We start from the raw sequence: 18,910 nt of genomic DNA, 5'->3' as shown, positions 1-18,910 counted from the left end.
GCAGAAAAATCAGATGTTTTCAACCTTTCAAAATATCCAGGGTGTATAGTTAATGGTGAACATATCATACGCTATACTTTTTCCTTTTGCTTATAAGAGGGCTGTATTGTTCCTGTTGTTGACTGTATGGTGTTAGCAGTCACGGTGTTAACTAGCATTCTATAGGACCATGTGGTATGGTCTGGCAATAAAAACCTCAGAGTGCTTTTGGATGCCAGGGTCTGGCAATTCAGCCATAGGAGTATTAATTGCAGGTGGAGCTTACTGGTAAACAAGAAGAAATAGCTGTTTTATAACATTGGTTAGGGCAACAATAATTTATATGCTCTAGATCCATGTTTGGTACTTATGCTGCAACACCAGAATCATTCATGTTAATCATTCTAATTTGGTGATAAATTCTTAATATTGAACTTTTCATGATGTCCTTCACACTTATACCATCCAAATTTTCTAGTTACATCGATCTATTCCCATATGTTCCTAAATTATAATTTTTTCCTTATTTTGCTTCTTGTCAACACCTCTTATTCATCTTCTTGAAGCGCCCTCCATGGTTTTAATAAAATTGTAGTTAGGCTGAAATATTTTATAGTCCTCTGTTTGGCAGCGGAACAAATGACTAAGGGAACTTGTTTTATCTCTACATGGATGAAGTTCCAAGATTTCTATGACATTCAGCTGCACGGGGCCTTGATTATTCTTTTTTGACCACCCTCATACAGCGTTCAAATTTGATGAATTTGAGGGAGCAGCTTCCTCACTCATTGCCTAATTCCTTTGATCAATTATATATTTCAAGCCATTATTTTTAATGCAGAGTATGCTTTTTTTATTTTATTTATGTTTGAGTTTGTTCACTGCCAATCAACCCTGACCCAACAATGCATGGTGCACTTTCTTATGTAATAATATGACAATAAAGTTTAATAGAAATACTTGTGTTACAGTTATTTCCACCTGTCATGCAGGTGACCCGGGTGCTATCCTTGGCAGTGGTACGAAATGTTTACTACTAAATTGTTACATTACCAATTAATTGCAGATGAGTTACCATAATTGTGGAAGCGTTTGATACAAAGAATGTAGAATAGGGACTGTGCACAAATCAGACTCCCTTCCTTCAGTATTAAAAAACTTATTTAAAGTGTCCGATGGTTGCTAGTTAGACAACAATTATTGGACAACTTACAGCAATCTCCTTACAACCACCCAAAGTCAACAAGTAACAAACAAAATGGTTGGTTGCAGACATACTGACAAAACATAACGAGTTCAATGTATGATAACTACAGTGCTTCTTTTCAGTTACTGGTTTAAATTCTTCTTGGATTGAGTCCTTGACATTCAATCAGTTGGCTCTTATGAATTCGTAATCCATCCTTGATTGAAATGGGTGATGACTATGGTGTTTTTAAAGACATAGTGCCTAGCCTTGGTGTTGTCCATTGGATTGGGAGAGCTGGGAATGGGAATTGGAGGAGTCTTTAGAGCAATATGGATTGTAGAATTCTTCTCAAAGCCTAAAAATATTCTTGAGAACTTTACTACCCAAGGTAGAAGTAGATGGATGGCATTTAGGGATCTACTCATCAAGTTGATTGTTGTGGTTGAGGTGAGACTTAATATTAGCAATGGCAGGATTCTCTGCAGGGTCTTTGGTTGATGGTCTCACCTTTTCTGTTTTTGGAGACCTTGGAGTCCATTAAAAGTTCATGCCAGCCAGGAGGGATCTGGAGCATGAACCCAAGCTAGCAATGAACACAACAAAACTCGTCTGTCTGCCCCTCTTAGAACAAGAAATAGCTGCCTCTTCAGGAGTAACCTGCCAAATAAAATCCCACTTGAGCTTTAGGTGAAAGATTGGCATTCATTTATTGGGTTTAAGAAAAGAGCGCAGACTACAACGAACAATTCTGAAAAACCAAAGGTCTATAGAACACAATGGCACCATTCTACTTATATACATGAACTGCTATGATTGGATCCCTGATAAGAAATCAGTGGTGGTGGTGTAGAAATAGAAAGAATCGCATGCATGATTTTATCCATAAACTTGAAAAGGCAAGCCAGCAGAAGGAGACAATTACAATATCTACCACCCAACATAGCAACCCTATTGATAATGACTGGACTATCATAGTGAAAAGGAGGGGTCTTCCTCTATAAGTATTAAGATCAAATCCTTTTTGCCTTTTTCATTATTTAGATAAGGTGTGCTCTAGGCCTCTGGAGAGGGAGTCAGCTCAAATATCAACCCACTCTTGACCTTTCTTGGGAGAGGAAGCATGCTTGGCCTCATTGCTTCCATCTTTATTAGCACCATCGAGGGTATAATGAGTGCACTCTGTTTAACTTTGTCTAGAAGGCATTGGATATCAGCCATCATTTGCTTGTGTTTCCATTTTCTTATGTTCTTGCTTGCGAGAAGGTCTGAAGCTAAAATTATGATGTCTGTTTAAAATTAAAATTATCAAATTGGGAAGATCCTTTTGAACAACCATAACCTCAGCCACATTGTTCAAAGTTTTTTTAAGATCCCAACAAAAACTAAAAATGAGATTTCTCTTTTGTCATGATAACCTCCAGCCCCAGCAGCACTCAGATTGCCACTGGAGGCCCCATCTATATTGATTTTGATCTAGGAAGAACCCATACACACAATCTTGGCTTTCTAATTAGTAACCTCTTCACTTGGGAAAATGTGGCCAGCGGTCGTCCTAACTCTCTCAAAATCTTAGTCTCAACATTAGAGACAGCACAAGAAGAGGGACACCATACTGCAGCAGATTCACTGACATTCTTCATGACGGTGCCCCAAATTTGAGTATCTGTTGAAAATTTATGGTTTCTCTCAAGACACAGTTGCCAACATAGGAATCCTGAGGTTTTGTTCCAATCAAGACTAAGGTTTCCAGATTTGAAAATAAATGCCTTCCTATTCATCCACCTATTCATGATCGATGAAAGAAGCTACCAAGGAGGCTAGAAGAGATTGAACTGAAACTGCCATAATTATTTCACTAGAACACAGAGGACTCTGTACATTCTCCATCTTCAGAACATAAAATACAGGAAGGTGGTTATGAAAGTCACTTTTGTCCAGGTTGTGGTGGTTAAGCTTTTTGTTGCAGGCCAGACAGGTCAATTTATTAACCTTAGCCCAGTTCTGTGATATCCAAATATGTTTCTACATTTCATTATGGCTAGAACGTTCTTGGCTTTGGAGAAAGTTAGATCCTTTTTCAACAGATAAGATTCCATCTCCCTCCAAATCCCAATGAAGCGCATTCTCCCCCTCATTGATAGCGCACAGTCCATGTGACTGATAATCCTGGAGTTGAGATTTTAACTCAGTGAGGCCTTCCTCAGGCTAGTCAGAGATGGGACTCAGCTTTACAAACGCTATTGAAAAGCATCAGGTTAACATTTTTAGATCTTTTTGCATCTAGGAAATGCATAATTTATTTGCTTCTGAATTGAATTTAGTTGTTAGAGATAACTGTTAATTTAATGTTTTTCTTTTATGATCGAGTGATTCTCTAAGCTTTAGTGAACAACTAAAACTGTTTTTGAATACTTATTTACTAAAAGAGTTGTCCTGGATTTGGATTAAGTTCTTATGATTGGTATGCTTCTGCTGAAATTTTGAAAAATGCTTAAATATGTGTTAGCTGTGGTTGTCTGCAGGAAGGTTCAAGCCATGACCGTGGAGTATATTTTAGGGCATTTGAGGAGCTATATGATTTATCTAATGCGGACACCACATCTTCTTCTAAGTTTTACTTCCATGTCACTGTCTTTGAGTTGCACAACGAGCAGGTTTGTTTGTGCATTATTCTTTTTTGGGAAAATTTTAGGGCTTCTAGTCTACTGAACTATGCATGCCTTGTTGAGTTATCTTCATCTCCTTGTCCTCATCTTGTCACTTATGGATGGAAATCCAATGGACAGGAGTTGGTTAATTGTGTGTATATTCTAGCTTTATACGTATTTTGTTTGGGAACATTTAGGTGTATTCAACTCATGAAATGATATGCAGGTCCATGATTTGCTTTTGAGCTCTAGTGGAAATATCTCAAGAATACATATGGGCATGGTAGGGTCTTCTATAGAACTTGTACAAGAAAAAGTTGAAAACCCAACCGAATTTTCGAAAGTCCTAAAATTGGTACTACAAAACCGAGGAATGAACAACCTGAAGACAGCACAACACAAGCATTCTCATCTGTATGTTATATTATCCAAGGAGTTGTATTAAATCATCTTTCTAGGAATCTATGCATGTTTAATGAAAGAAAAACCTCAAATGTAAATTTGAAATGATGCTTGATTTTGTATGCAAATTTTCGGGAGTGTAGTTGTCTCGAAGTCCTTTCAAGCTTATTTCCTTCTTGTTAAAATTTTTGGGGGCAATTTTTTTATTTGGATTGGGAGATTGTTGTCTCAAATTATACTGTGGCTAAATATGGCGATCTAAAGTTTCCAATCATGTTATTTTCAGGGTTGTTACAATTCATATACATTGCTCTAGCAGTCTCACCGGTCAAAGTCATTATAGCAAACTTTCGCTAGTAGATTTGGCTGGAAGTGAGCGCTTGCCTGAGGAAGCTAGTGGGGAACATCTCACGGAGTTGTTGCATGTGAATAAATCACTCTCTGCGTATGCATTCATCGGAACACTTCTTTTTATAATTTTTGAAAACTTAAACTTTTATCTTCATTATAAGGACAACTAGGTATAGGAAGAATATTTGGATTCACAAACTTATTCAACATAACTATGTACTCCTACATAGATATTGGGCTATTTTGTTTAGACTTCAGCAGCTTCTCGGAACTACATGCCATGTTTTGTTTGTCATGATTAGGTAGGATAACAAGGATGTAATTTATGCTTTATACTATGTTCTTGAACATATACAACTGCAACTTTGGTGGTATATTATTTGTAACATATATTGTTCGTGAAAGGAGCTCGAGAAAGATTTCAACTCAAATATTAAAAAACTTTGTTTGCTTTTCATCTTATTTATTCCATTGAAATTCTTCATTTTTATATTTTTGAACTTCTTATGTCCAAACATTCTACTAGTCTGATTACATCAGAATTAATAAAATAGAAAACTACGATTCATTAAGCTTTGAGTTCTGTAGGATAAGTTTTATATATTTTGATGTAAGTGGTACATCCAATTATCCGATTCTGAAAATGAATTTTCATTTGTCCCAGTATTATTATTCTTTTAATCCTTTTGTCAAGAACTATAGCCGGGACTTGTGAGAATGTGATCTAATGATTGTGAAGAATGTTTTCTGTAAAGAGCCTGACGAAAGTGCAAATCCACTATGCTTCTTTAGATTTATATCCATAGTTCCCTATATGAAGTACAAAAAAGGTGACTGTTTAGGAAATTAGGGTGCATTTATGTCATGGATCATCACTGCCTATATAACTGCACGAAGTCAAAACACACAAAGACTTCTAAAAATGGTGCCTAATGTTAACAAAAGTAAACACAAGGATTTGATATGAAGAGTGACTGACATCAATGGCCATAGATGATGTCATGACCATGAGTAGAGGACAGCTGCAACAGAAAATCGTTTTAGTGATAATGATTTTCTGTTGGAAGAGTCAAAGACTGGCGATCTATTCAGAATCTACATCAGTGATCAGGCAGAGATCTGATCACAAAATCAATTAAGGGAATAGCAAAGGGATCGCTTGAACATTAATGTGAGAATTGACCCCCAAGTGGGTGCGATTACACAAAGATTAGTTAGCGCAAAGAGGCACATAGCCAAGGGACACTCATTGCAAAGAGAGGTTGTGTGGAAGAGACATAACTCTCCACCCGATAAAAGGATATAAGTACCATCTATTGACCCATAAAGGAGGGCATCAACATCAGATAAAATAGCTGCAGCAATCAATTAAAGAACAGGACTCCAGATTAGGGAAAAGGGATCAGAATTATCATATAGACTGCCCTCATTGAACCATCTAGGAAATCGTTGCAAGGGAAGGCATTGGAAGACAAGGACAAGTATCGGTCTAATCAGAATTACAGATTCAGAAATACATATATATATATATATACACTAAACAGCAGTACGTGTTTATCAAATATTGTGGTTCTAAAATAAGGCATTATCTACATTTCAATTAGAAATCTGTTGTGACGTTTTCACACATCACCCCATTGCAAATGGGAACCCCCTTGTTTTCGCTTTTTAGGGTTGTGTTTTGGTGTCATAGGGTTTTGTCTCCAATCTCTCGCCTCTGCAAATGAGTCAAGATTTCCAAAAATTGGAGGAGGCATCAAAATCAATAAGGAGAAAGAATGATCAAAAGAACGTTCTGATGCTACGGATGTGCTCAGACTGTTTTGCAGGTCAAAACAGTTACAAAATTTATCAAACACCTTCCCAAAACATCAAAGGACACGTCCCAACATTACCCAGCAGCAACATACACTACCAGCACCACCAAACAGCAACAAAGGGACCAAGAAATGCAGGGAATCATACCCAGCAGATAATATCAGGTCTGCAAGAGGTACTACCTGTACTGGGCCATACTTTTCAGGTTGTTAACCGTTCATACTCCTCAAACTCACATGCTTGGGCTGGAAATGAACATCAGTGGGAATGGCTAGTGTAGACTAATCATAGTTGAACTACTTGCAACTTGGCAAAACTCGCCGAGGCCTGAAAAAAAAAACTCGGGAAAATCTCGGCGAAAAACTCAGCAACTTAAAAACATGCTTAAATTTAATTAAAAAATGCATTTTTTTGCAAAATTTAATGAGAAGATGCATCCGATGAGTCAATAAATGAGAACACAAAAGAAACAAGTTGATTCTATATATATTTAAATGCAAAGTGTCTACAAAATCTCATCCTCATGAGGAATGCTGATGGCTAGAAGCCTCGAAGCAAAATAGTAAATAGTTTTTGTAAAACCAAAAGTAAATTTATCATTACAATTACAACTTCCTCTTCCCAGCTCTAGCAAAAACTAGTGGAGAGGTAGAACTAGAGGGTCTAGTCCTAGAAGTTTGCAGTGGGCATGACTGTGCCTCCTTGCTCGGTATGGCTGGCTCGTCCTCCATCTTGGATGAAGCTATGTCTCTACCTGCTTCTGGCACTGACAATGACTCCTCATCCTCATCCTCTTCCTCCTCAATGTCATCCAGCGTGAAACCAAATCCACTCCCCTCCTCCTCCATACCCTGCCTCTTCAAATCAGTGATGTCATCCTCTAAAAACAATGGAGGCTGCTCTTGTGATGTCCAATCACTGTAAGGATCTATATCATCCAAGTCATTTGGACCAACTTCTACTTCCTCTACCTTCCTTACGTGCAATCGAAGATTATTTTGCACGTAGACAAGGTCATTGAGGCGTTTTTGCGCTAACTTGCTCCTCTTCTTCGTGTGGATTGCTTCAAACAAGATCCAATTGCGCTCACAATTGGATGAACTACAAGGTTGACATAAGATTTTGAGGGCAAATTTTTTGAGATGTGGGGTGTTTCCACCCCAATTTTGCCACCAAGCATCTGCAAAGTAAAAAAATTTGAAAAGTTAGAAAGCAAAGAGAAAAGAGAAAACATAATTTATCAATTTATCAATCACTTTAGATCCCATAATCCAAATGGCAAATGTTATACTTGGGGTTTGGTGGTTCTTCCTCTCCTAGCCAGCTCTAAAGAGAATAGCTTACCCCTTGCTTCCTCATAATTTTGGAGTTCGCACACAATGAGGTCTCTCTCAACGTCGGGTACCATCCTCTGAATGCATGTAGTGAGGCCCTCCATGACCTCTCCATGAGGATCTGAGTAAGAACCCCTGAACTTAAAACGAGGGTTGAGGAAGTACCCTGTTGCATGAATGGGTTGGTGGAGCTGACTGTTCCACCTCTTATCAATAATCTCCCAAATGGGATCAAATTTGAGTTTATCCCCCTTGTAGTAATTTTTGATAGACTCCTTGGCCCTATCCATGGCCTCATAAATATACCCCATTGGGGTTTATCCCCATCCATCAAGTGGAGAACTCTAACCAAGGGCTCTGACACCTACAATTGAAAAATACAAATTACAAAAAGATTAATAATTAATTAATGAAGTTACAAATTAGTAATGAGAGACTTGAATCAAGAATAATTAAAAATTAAAGTTTTGAAGTTACCTTCACAATCTCTGCAGTCTTTTGTGCAAATTGGTTGTTGAAGACTATGCATGCGACAGCCTCTCCTTCAACCTTCTTCAAATAAGGTGAGTTTAGCCATGTTTCACTCACAAACATTTGTTTCAAAGAATTCAATGTAGCAAGAATGCTTTGCAACGCCAAGAAAATCATTGCAAACCTTGTGACACCAGCTCTCACCAAATCTTTCCCTTGGGTGTGCTCTCTCATCAAATGTAAAACCCAAGGGTGATTGTAAATATATTTCGTGATCCTCTTTGCATCTTCCACAACTGGAGTCACCCACTCAAGTTTCCCTATGTTCTCCAAAAGAAGGTGAAAAACACGTGCTGCACAAGGTGTCTAAAAAAGAGTGGGGTGCTTCTCTTGGAGGATTCTACCTGCAAAAGAAGTTATTCTTAAGAAAGATGCAACCGAGAAAAACAAAGCCACAACAAATGAAAATATTGCTAAAGGTGATAATTCAAAAGGATTTTACCTGTTGCCACTTATGTTGCGGCATTATTTGTGATGATTTGCACCACATTCTCTACTCCCACCTCCATGACAACGTGCTCCAACATTCCAGCCAATGTTTTTGCATTTTTCACCTTATTGGAGGCATCAACTGATTTCAAGAACAGTACATTGTCCTTGCAAGCAACCAAAAAATTAATGATGGTGTGGTTCTTGCCATCTGTCCACCCACCAGAAAGAATGGTGCAGCCATATTTTGTCCATTCATTTTTTTGGTCCTCCACCACTTCTTTTGCCCTAGCAATTGCACTTGTGAGCAACCTACAAGAACAAAGTGAAATTAGGTCTTAGTACACAATTTTGATCTAATAAACAAGAAATCTAAAAAACAATTAAAAATGAAATCAAATGGACTATTTAGTAATTTACTAACTTCCCACTGTACCCCTTTCCTGCAACTGTCATTGCGGTCACCAAATTCAGCCAATAAGGATTGTCTGCCACATTGAATGGAATGTTGTTGAAGTACCAAAAATCAGCTGCTGAAATGTCGGTTTGCTCATGTGCCTCCCTATTCCATCCAGTGGCCTCTAATGATGGTTGTGCTCCAGGTGTGTTCCTGGGCACAAAATAATCACCTATGGACCCTGATTGTGATGCAGCAGTGCCTCTGCCAGCCCCATGTACTCTACTAGAGGAAGCAGAAGCGATGGGCGAGGTGGTGGTGGGTTTGCAGATATGTGGGCCACGTCGAGAGCCCACTATGCCCTCAAGTGCTTCTTGTTCTTCTTCAATGTCAATAGAAGCACCTTGAGATTTAGCTATGGTTGATTTCATGGCTAGCTTTGCCCTCTCCCTTTGCAATTTCTTCTCTTCCCCAGTTGACATTTTTTGGTATAATGCTGGAGCGACTGAGTTTTGTCTCAGACTCGCCGAGTTTTTGACAAAAACTCACCAAAAACCCGACGAGTTTTTGTCAAAAACTCGGCGAGTAAAGGTCAAATTTACTTGCCGTGCTTGAAAACTCGACGAGTTTTTAAAACTCGCTGAGTGGTTCATCTATGAGACTAATTAATACCATCAATATTGGTGGTCAAACAAGGGCATCAATTGAACACAAATGTTATATGTTAAGGTTCAATAATGTATATATACATGCTTTATCCATGTTTTTCATATGAATATAATGTATATATGCATGTTTTATTGATATTTTCATATGAATGTTTAAAACTAACCTATATATATTAAAATTTCCCTATATTTTATATATAGCCATCAATTGTGTCGTCCTCTAGTCGTCCCCAAAATTGGCGAAAAAAATCACCATCCCGAAAACACATCCCTCCGTCCCTTGTTGTCCCCATCGTGGAAACTCGGGGTAATGTAGGTTTTTAGTGATTAATGGTGGGTGTAGGCCCCAAATGAGAAATATTCCAAAAGGGACCTTACAGTTGGCAGTTTTATTACAAGTTTATATTGATAAAGCTATGCAATTCTCATCTTAAGTTGGAATTACTGTTTCATGACTAAATTCAAGTAAAGCCCAAAAAGGGACATTACAAAAACTAACTTGTTCCAATGTTTTTGAAAGTTCTATATCATCCCTAATTCCCCCACGACCTTACAAATTATAGTTCACAATCCATGCATTAAAAATCTAGAACGCTTGAGTAGGTGTTTGGAGCTGAGGTACACACCAAAATTGTGAACTTATGATTTCTTTTTTATTGAAATCTAACTAGATACCTCCTAACATGTAATTTAAAACCTAGCACAACATTGAATGCAATCCTAGAACAAAAGTTAAATGATGCTTCTACATCATCAACTATGAAATTTTTGGGAGGTGCTATTGTTTATATGCAGATTATTGGCCTTTTTCTTTGTGAGATTTCCATGTTTATGCATAGATCTTTTTGTGAAGATCTTATATCTATCAAATTTATTACTTCTTTCTTTCAACCTATCACTATTGTAGTAGTTAAATGCCATTTAGACACTACTAATTCACATAGGGATGTTGATAGATTAATGGGTTATTGCTCTTCCTTGTGATCTATTTTGATTGAGGCTCTATGGCACTCTTGCTCACTGTAGTGGTCATGGCTCTATCTCACCTTGACCTTGAGTACTCTCTCTCACCTCTCTGACATGGTACAAATCTTAGAGGCAATCTTACATTGCTGATTTTTTCCCCACTATAGGTGTTTGGTCATAGATGATATTTGTTTAAGGCAACATTGACTACCTCCTAGGATTGTCTAGCCTTGACCTCTTAGCCCCAGACTCTCCTTGCTAAGCATTCTTAGGATTTGCATTGGTACTCCCACTATGATTAATGATGTTTTTGTTGGCTCGTCCAATGCATCTTAGAACATCGACACTTGAAAATTTTAGTTCTATACTTGGATGATCATACTTGAGAATTTTAGTTCTATACTTGGATGATCATCTTTTTCTTATCTCCTTTTAGGTCTTCCCCCTTTTTCCTTTCATACCTTTTTTAGGTTAATCCCAGTGCGTGTATGCTTTATGTTTAAAGGTTCTTTTTTTTTTAACCTATTCTTTTGCTATTGTACTTGTAAATTTTAGCTGTTGATCATTTCTCGGTCATTTGTGGACATTAGTATATTTTCGCTTTCTTTATAATGTTATTTTGGAGACAACCCTCAACTCTTTTCTCCACGTGGGCTATCACTCCACACCACCCTATTTTTATGGCCTTTGTCATGTGACTTGTTGGTTTGTTGATTTGTGGAAAACCAAGCATTGGAAACTTTGTTTTTTCTTTGTCTACTACCCTTCTTCCATGTTTACCATCCTTAGAAATTAGCATCGTTTCCTTCGGTGTAATAAACACAAGATTCTTTTGTCAAGGTGAATGAGCTACTTGATGCTTGTTGTCATTCCCCTAAGGTCTTCTACCATGCCTCCCTCCCAAGGAGCTCCCCCACTACACGTATCACCACATTTTCTTGGTTCTCCCATGCTAATTTTCTTTATGATATTCTTGATCAACTTATCCCTAGAGATCTGTCTTTCCTCTTAACTAGCACTTGTTTTTAATAGGTTGCATTAAAATAGCTTTTTTGAAACTTTGCTCCAAAATAGTGTTTGATTGTGAGGGGCTTAAAGCTAAGTTTTTGTAGCATGGTGTATATTTGCTTGCTTATCGTATTTTTACAACTATCCAGTGAGATTTTCTATTTTGGATTTTCCTTTGTTTTGTTGCAATATATAATCCACCCCATCCACAAATTTGGAGATTGCTCTAGTCCAAGTAATTACAAAATTATCTTGATTGATAGTACTTTTGCAAAGCTTTGCCACAATGTTTGATTGGGTGCTTTTATGATGCTAGAGGACAAGAATTTTAGGGCTAAGGGTTAGGTTGATTTCAAGAAGGATTTCTAGACTATTGACCACATTTTCACACTGTACTATCATTGAAGAGGCTTGCCACCCTTTTTCTAAAGGCTTTTATTGTTTTGTGGTAAGTGTTTGGCTCCATCTTGTGACATTGAATGTCCCACAAATTTTAGGACATTGTTTCTTATGATACTTTCGTTATTGCCATCGTGCGGTCTAGGAGAGACTTATTAGATGACTCCAAATTCTTCATGGCATCTTTGATTCTGTACAAAATACTATTCGAGTCAAGCTAGGTGTTTGTTATCTACATTGATGAGCTTGATGACCCATGTAAATGATGGCTGCCTGCTTAACCATGTTGTGATTGCTATTTTTCTCTTTGCTAATGACTTGGTTCTTCTCTCGCGTTCTCCCAACAATATGTAGAGATATCTTTAAACACTTAGTTTTTGATCTTTTCTAGTTTGTGGCTACCCTTGGAAAAGGAAAGATAATGGTTTTCAACACAATAATGCTCTTTCTAGGTTTTATTTCTTCTGGAAATGGATCTCAATGGAGATGAGATCACTTATACTTATTTGAGACTTTAGTTTGCTGGTTCTTATATTTCTTTGTGACTTGTCTCTTAGTCTCGTCTTTGCAAGGGATACACGTCACTTTGTATCCTTGAGTGTTGATGCTCTTAAATATAATTCTGGAATATCCCTTTAAAGATGCATCTCGTTGACATGATGATCAAGCTTACAATGTTGTATAGTTATGTAGTTTGGAGCCCTAGCTTTGAAGCTTGTGATTAAGTACAGGTCTTGGGGGTTTAGATGATAATATTTTAGTTTATTTTTATGTTGATGCTTTTAGGAATATTTCTAGGATATCCCTTTGAAGATGCATCACGTCGACATGATGATCAAGCTCACAATGTTGTATAGTTATGTGGTTTGAAGCCCTAGCTTGGAAGCTTGTGATTAAGTATAGGTCTTGAGGGTTTAGAGGATAATGTTTAAGTGTATGTTTAGGTGCAAATAGATGGTTCCTAATTGCATTTTCTAGGTGGAATTTGCTGCCCAACTCCTTCACCTTAAGAGTATCTTCAGACTTAGTTTATAAACATGCTTAAAGCCATTAATGGTTCATCTTGGTCTTGTGGGATATGTTCTTTTTTAGAACTTTGTTCCTTGGAGGTCTATTTGCTCTTCTAGTCCACTAGCATTTCTTTGGATACACTTCCTCCTTTCAAGTACTCCTTATGTGCCTCTCACAACATTGTTCCAAGAAAATATGTCCTCAATTAATCGATTTTAGATGATATTTACTATTGACACAACTAGGTTATGTGGACATTGTTATGACGTTTTCACACATTGCCCCATTGCAAATGGGGACCCCCTTCTTTTTAGGCCCTCCTGGTTTTTTGGCTTGCGTTTTTGTGGTCTTTTCGCAGCAGTCTTGTCAATCTCTCTGCTTTGCAAGTGTTTGGGGGTCATATGGATTAAATCTGCTTTTTGTTTGAGCGAATTCGGCCAAGTCTAGGACTCGTTTTGTGAATTTTAGGGTTTTTTGCCTTTTGTCCTAGATTTTAGGGGTTTTTGTTAGGGTTTTGAAAAAACTGAACATACGACTGGAATTAGGACCCTTCAAGGAACCTCCCAGTAAAATTTGAGCCAAAACAGAGCAACTTTCTATTTTTAGAAAGTTCCTATTTTTAGGGATTTTATTGAGTCCCGGATTGGTATAATTTTGCCAAAAATTAAACTTACTATTTTTAGTAAGTGCTTTTCTGACCTATTTTGCCCAAACCTTAACATTTTGAAACACTTACTATTTGGAAAAATCTATTTTTGGCAGGTTCTTCACAGGAAAACACTGAAAGCTGAATATCTCTGAAGACTGAACGTTCTTGAAGACTGAACGTTCTTGAAGACCATTTTTAAATCCGGAAGAGTCAGAAGGCAGACAATTTGGGTCAAAAAAATGGCTAAGTTTGGAACTACCATTCCAAAGAGGAAAGCATGCAAAATCATCCAAGTCCAGAAATTCACATCAATCCACCAATGTCATCCTGATCCGAAAATGGCCTGAAATTTGACTAAGTCTGGAAATTTGGAAGATCTTCCAAAATCCAGAATTTGCATTATGATTCCTATGGACCTGAAACCACTCTCAAACATCCTGACAATATATATGAAATATAACTTAAAGTATAAGAAAGGAAAAAGACATATTGAAGATGCCACTTATACTTAAATGACGAAGAGCCTGAGATGATGGAAAAATCCATGAATCCATGAACATGGTGAAATGCGCCCAAGACTGGGCTAGGGCGCTAAAACCAAGAATGAATTCACAAGTGGAAAAATCCACCTCTCCATGGACATGTTGAAAATGCGCCCAAGTCAGGGCTAGGGCGCTAAAACCAAGAATGAATTCACAAGTGGAAAAATCCACCTCTCCATGGACATGTTGAAAATGCGCCCAAGTCAGGGCTAGGGCGCTAAAACCAAGAATGAATTCACAAGTGGAAAAATCCACCTCTCCATGGACATGTTGAAAATGCGCCCAAGTCAGGGCTAGGGCGCTAAAACCAAGAATGAATTCACAAGTGGAAAAATCCACCTCTCCATGGACATGTTGAAAATGCGCCCAAGTCAAGGTTGGGGCGCTAAAACCAAGAATGAATTCACAAGTGGAAAATTCCACCTCTCCATGGACACTTCCAAAATGCGCCCAGGTCAGGGCTGGGGCGTTGAATTGAGAAATGCATTCACAAAAGGAAAATTCATGAATCCTTGGCGTGGTAAAAAATTTCACTCAAGCAAAAAAATTGAAATTTTGCCTAAGGCACGGAATCCAAGGAGTCAAGGAGGAATAAAAGGCAGTATTCCCCTTGGGTGAATTTTCAGTTATGCTATTTTTAGACATCAAATCCCGACCAAATGTGGAAAATTTTATAGATTCAGAATCGGGGTGAAATTCTTCATCCAATGAACCTGGCTCCTAAATTTTAGGAGGTTCCCTAAAAAATAGGGATGTTGAAAAAGAGACATGGACAATTCACAAAGTAATGGAAATTCCTTCCTCCAGGACATAATTCTAGGAAAGGTGAAAAATTGACTAAGTGTTGGAAATTCCTTCCTTCATGACAAAGTTCCTGAAAAACGTGAAAATTTGGCTAAGTGTTGGAAATTCCTTCCTTCACGACGGAATTCCAGGAAAGGTGAAAAATTGACTAAGTGTTGGAAATTCCTTCCTTCGTGACAGAGTTCCCAAAAAACGTGAAAATTTGGCTAAGTGTTGGAAATTCCTTCCTTCATGACAAAATTCTTGGAAATGTGAAAATTTGGCTAAGTGTTGGAAATTCCTTCCTTCAGGACAGAATTCCAGGAAAGATGAAAATTTGGCTAAGTATTGGAAATTCCTTCTTTCGGGACAAAATTCCAAGCAAGGAAGAAATACACCCAAGGATGAATTGAACATAAAATCTCCAAGGCAAGGAAGGAATCAGGGATGAACTGAACAAGAAATTTCCCCTCCAGGGAAAAATTTGAAAAATCCATGCTCGGGCATCAAATCACATCCAAATTTCAAAAGTTTTACAGATTTGGATTCGTAGGAGAATTTTCTCTCTCCTGGACCGCGGAACCCTAATTTGAAAATTTTCCTAAAAAATAGGAAATGTGCAGAATTGATGAAAAACCTTCTCTGAGCAAGGAAAGTTGAAGAGACTTAAAGAAAATTCTTCCTGAATCGAATTTTCCTCTCCAACAATTCCAGATGTGCAGGAGCGGATATACGACGGCAGAGTCCATTTGCATGGCGAGGATCTATTGAACACATGGTAGTATGGTGGCGCATTCATTGCCAGAATATTTGGCCAAATGGCAACCTGGTCATTGCATGTTGAATTTATGGAAGATTCCTTTTGCATGCAGCCGCCGCATGTGGAAATGATGGAGCATTTATAACATAATGGGGTGATTTTTGCATGGATGAATATTCAACGCATGTTGGGCGAATTTGAAGGAGGTGGTACATTTAATGCGCAATGGATGCTATTTTGGGTACTTTTGAATTAATTGTATATGGGCATGATGGGTTATTAATTGGAGATTCCCACCTTGTTGCATCTTGAATGGAGAATCTTTTAGGGAAAACCCTAATTAAGGTTTGCATGTAATCATGGCCTGAGGCCTATATAAAGGGATGACCCCCCTCATTTGTAAGGGGGAGGGAGCTTTGTATGAAATTGTTGCGATAAGTTTTTGAGGAAATAATAGTGAAACATTGTTCTCTAATGGTGTCCACTTGAGTTATTTTTTCAAAACTTTCATGGTTTCACCTTCCTCACTTAGATTAGAAGTAGTAAAGTGCTTTGATTTCAATGGAGAATGTAATGGTGTCTGATGAATTTCCATGGTTCATACTTTTTGTATCTTTCTGATTGTAAGTTGCAGTGTAAAGTTAGCCTGAGCCACTAAACTTGTGCTAAGTTCAGTTGTGGACAGTCGTTTGGATTGCGCCGTTTTGGGTATTCAAATGCACTTTCTCAATTTGAAAATCCTTCAATATCCTCAGAAGATTGCACCGGTTCTTGTGGAGTTGTAGTTGAACTTGGCGAAGCAGAGCTTGGTTTATTTGAAATTTGTCCACCAGAGCACTATTCATTGTTATCACTACCCCTAGGAGTAGATTTAGATCCTTCTAAACCCTTTCCTTTTACTTTCAGTTCATTTTAGTCCGTTCGAAGCAACAGGATCGCAGAATTGCCATATCCGATGATGGAGTTCCAGCCACAACAGAGAAGTGAAAGAATGATGCAAACGTAAGGCCCCTTGGATTACCAGCAATCACATCAGCCAATTGAGTCACGTCCACGCATTGAAGGAACCTTGGAGTCGATTGTTTGAACTTCTTGCAATCTTAGCATGCAATCGTACTTTGATCAAGAGAGAGTGAAGTGACCGTTAGGCAACTTTATTTTGTGTTAGACGCTGTCCTAAAAAACACGTCAACAGACATCCCCTTTGAATTCATTTAGCCCCAAAATAGCATTCTAGGGTGAGTAGTTTTTATAGGTTTTTAGTGGAACCATTGTTCGATCCAATTACTTTTAGCATAATTATTGTCATGGTTTGATGATTCCCCTTGGATAGTTGTGGGTCTACTCCCATCATGTTATTGTTGAGACAAACAACTATATTTTATAGAGTGGGGGTTTTTCATCTTTGTTCTCTCCAAAAGGTTGAGTTTGAGGAGCATTTTTGTTGTTGTTCAGTCTACCATGAAATCCATGGGAGATACCATTGTTTATACAAAGATTCTTGTGGTTACATGTTCACATTCTTTCGTTGTCTTGATCAAAGATGCTTGTAATTTTTTCTTTTACCACTTTTAGGCATGGTTCTCTTTGTGGAGGTCTAGGATCTATCAAATTGATATCTTCCTTTTTCCAACCTTGTCATAGATATTGAAGGTGTCAATAACACTTTGGATTCATTTGATTATTGTATAGGTGGGGACAAATAGGTTAGGCATTGCTCATTCTTGTAGTCTACTATGGCTAAGACTCCTTGGCACCCCAATTCTCATTGTAGTGGTTGTAAATCTATCTTTTCTTGATATTTGAGGCCCTCAAACACCTCTTGATCATGACATAGATCTTAGGGGTAGGTAAGCTCACATTATTAGTTTCTTTTCAATCACTATCTATTATTTGAGCTTGAGTGTTAGGAGATGCTTTATGTGATAGACTACCTCCTAGGATTGACTAGTCTGCTGCCTATGGCTGTGGACTTTTATCGATTATCATTTTGAAACAAAGCATTGGTACTTCTACAATGATAATATTGTTAGTTCTTCCAACTTATCCTAGTATATTGATACTCGAGGATTTTGGTTCCTCACTCAAATGGTATTCGTCAACTTCCATTACTGTTAGGGTCATCTCTTGCACATCTATTTATACTTGTACTAGTTTGGGTTTACCCTTTTTTGAGTTTAACTCTTGTATGTCTGTTTCTTTGTTTTTCCTACTATCCTGTTTTATTGTATTTTCTTCAAGTCTAGGGCCCAGCCCTAGTTCTTTGCTATTATACTTGATGTACATTATAATTTCTTTTATCTATTCTTGGACTTGTAATTCTTTCTCCTCTTTAGGAAAATTGAAACTTATAAGAATCATCCATGGAGACATCAAAGACCATGGTTTTGGATTTCTTAATTTATCGAAAAGACAAGTCTCACCAATTCTTCTTCCCACATGGGTGCAAATAGAATCATGTCAAATTTGTGGAGTCTTGATTTGACTGCTAAGATGTCATCATGCTTTAAAGAAGATGATAGCCCAATTAGATTGGCAACTCTTTTGTCATTGTACTTTAGGATGATTTGCTCCTCTTCTTGTTTGACCCTGGCATATATGTCTTTTGTGCCATAGTTGTAAAAGCCTTTCTCTACACTCTAATCTCTTCCTAGAGAACTTGATCTTTGAAATTGCACTTTGACGAGACAACATTTTTATATTATTTAACAAAAAATTTGATATGTTGGACTTAAGACTTTATGATCTAACGAGCCAAGGTTCAAGTTCTTACATTTGTACTTGTGTTAGTTTTTCTTAGCTAGAAAATCATGGAAGAAGGATGAGGCAATAACTACATAGTAGAAAGATCTCTGAAGTACCAATAACAAGCTTACAATCAATATTAGGTGTTGTTTTGAGAGGCATTGTATGTGGTTCTGCATTTGAGTTGTATTCCTTTCAATAGCATCTATTTATTTATATTATTTTATTTAATATGTGAACTTATTACTTAAAATAGAATGTGATATCATATGGACCTACCCTAGCATTTTTATTATAAATT

The 18,910-nt window shown here is 37.6% G+C and overlaps 1 protein-coding gene across 2 annotated transcripts in view; it reads left to right on the top strand.

Annotated features, from left to right (window-relative positions):
• Positions 1–18,910, top strand: part of LOC131070585 (kinesin-like protein KIN-14L) — a 153,291-nt gene that overhangs the window by 42,263 nt on the left and 92,118 nt on the right. For both annotated transcript variants that reach the window (XM_058006167.2, XM_058006168.2), the window contains exons 6-8: positions 3,691–3,822; positions 4,043–4,230; positions 4,505–4,663. In XM_058006167.2, the coding sequence (XP_057862150.1) occupies positions 3,691–3,822; positions 4,043–4,230; positions 4,505–4,663 (479 nt within the window). The remainder of the gene's footprint in view (positions 1–3,690; positions 3,823–4,042; positions 4,231–4,504; positions 4,664–18,910) is intronic.

The sequence above is a fragment of the Cryptomeria japonica genome, chromosome 8 (genome assembly GCF_030272615.1).
Source record: "Cryptomeria japonica chromosome 8, Sugi_1.0, whole genome shotgun sequence".
In the NCBI taxonomy this organism is placed as follows: domain Eukaryota; kingdom Viridiplantae; phylum Streptophyta; class Pinopsida; order Cupressales; family Cupressaceae; genus Cryptomeria; species Cryptomeria japonica.
Note: the sequence above shows the minus strand (reverse complement) of the source record. Positions and strands in the feature narration are given on the sequence as shown.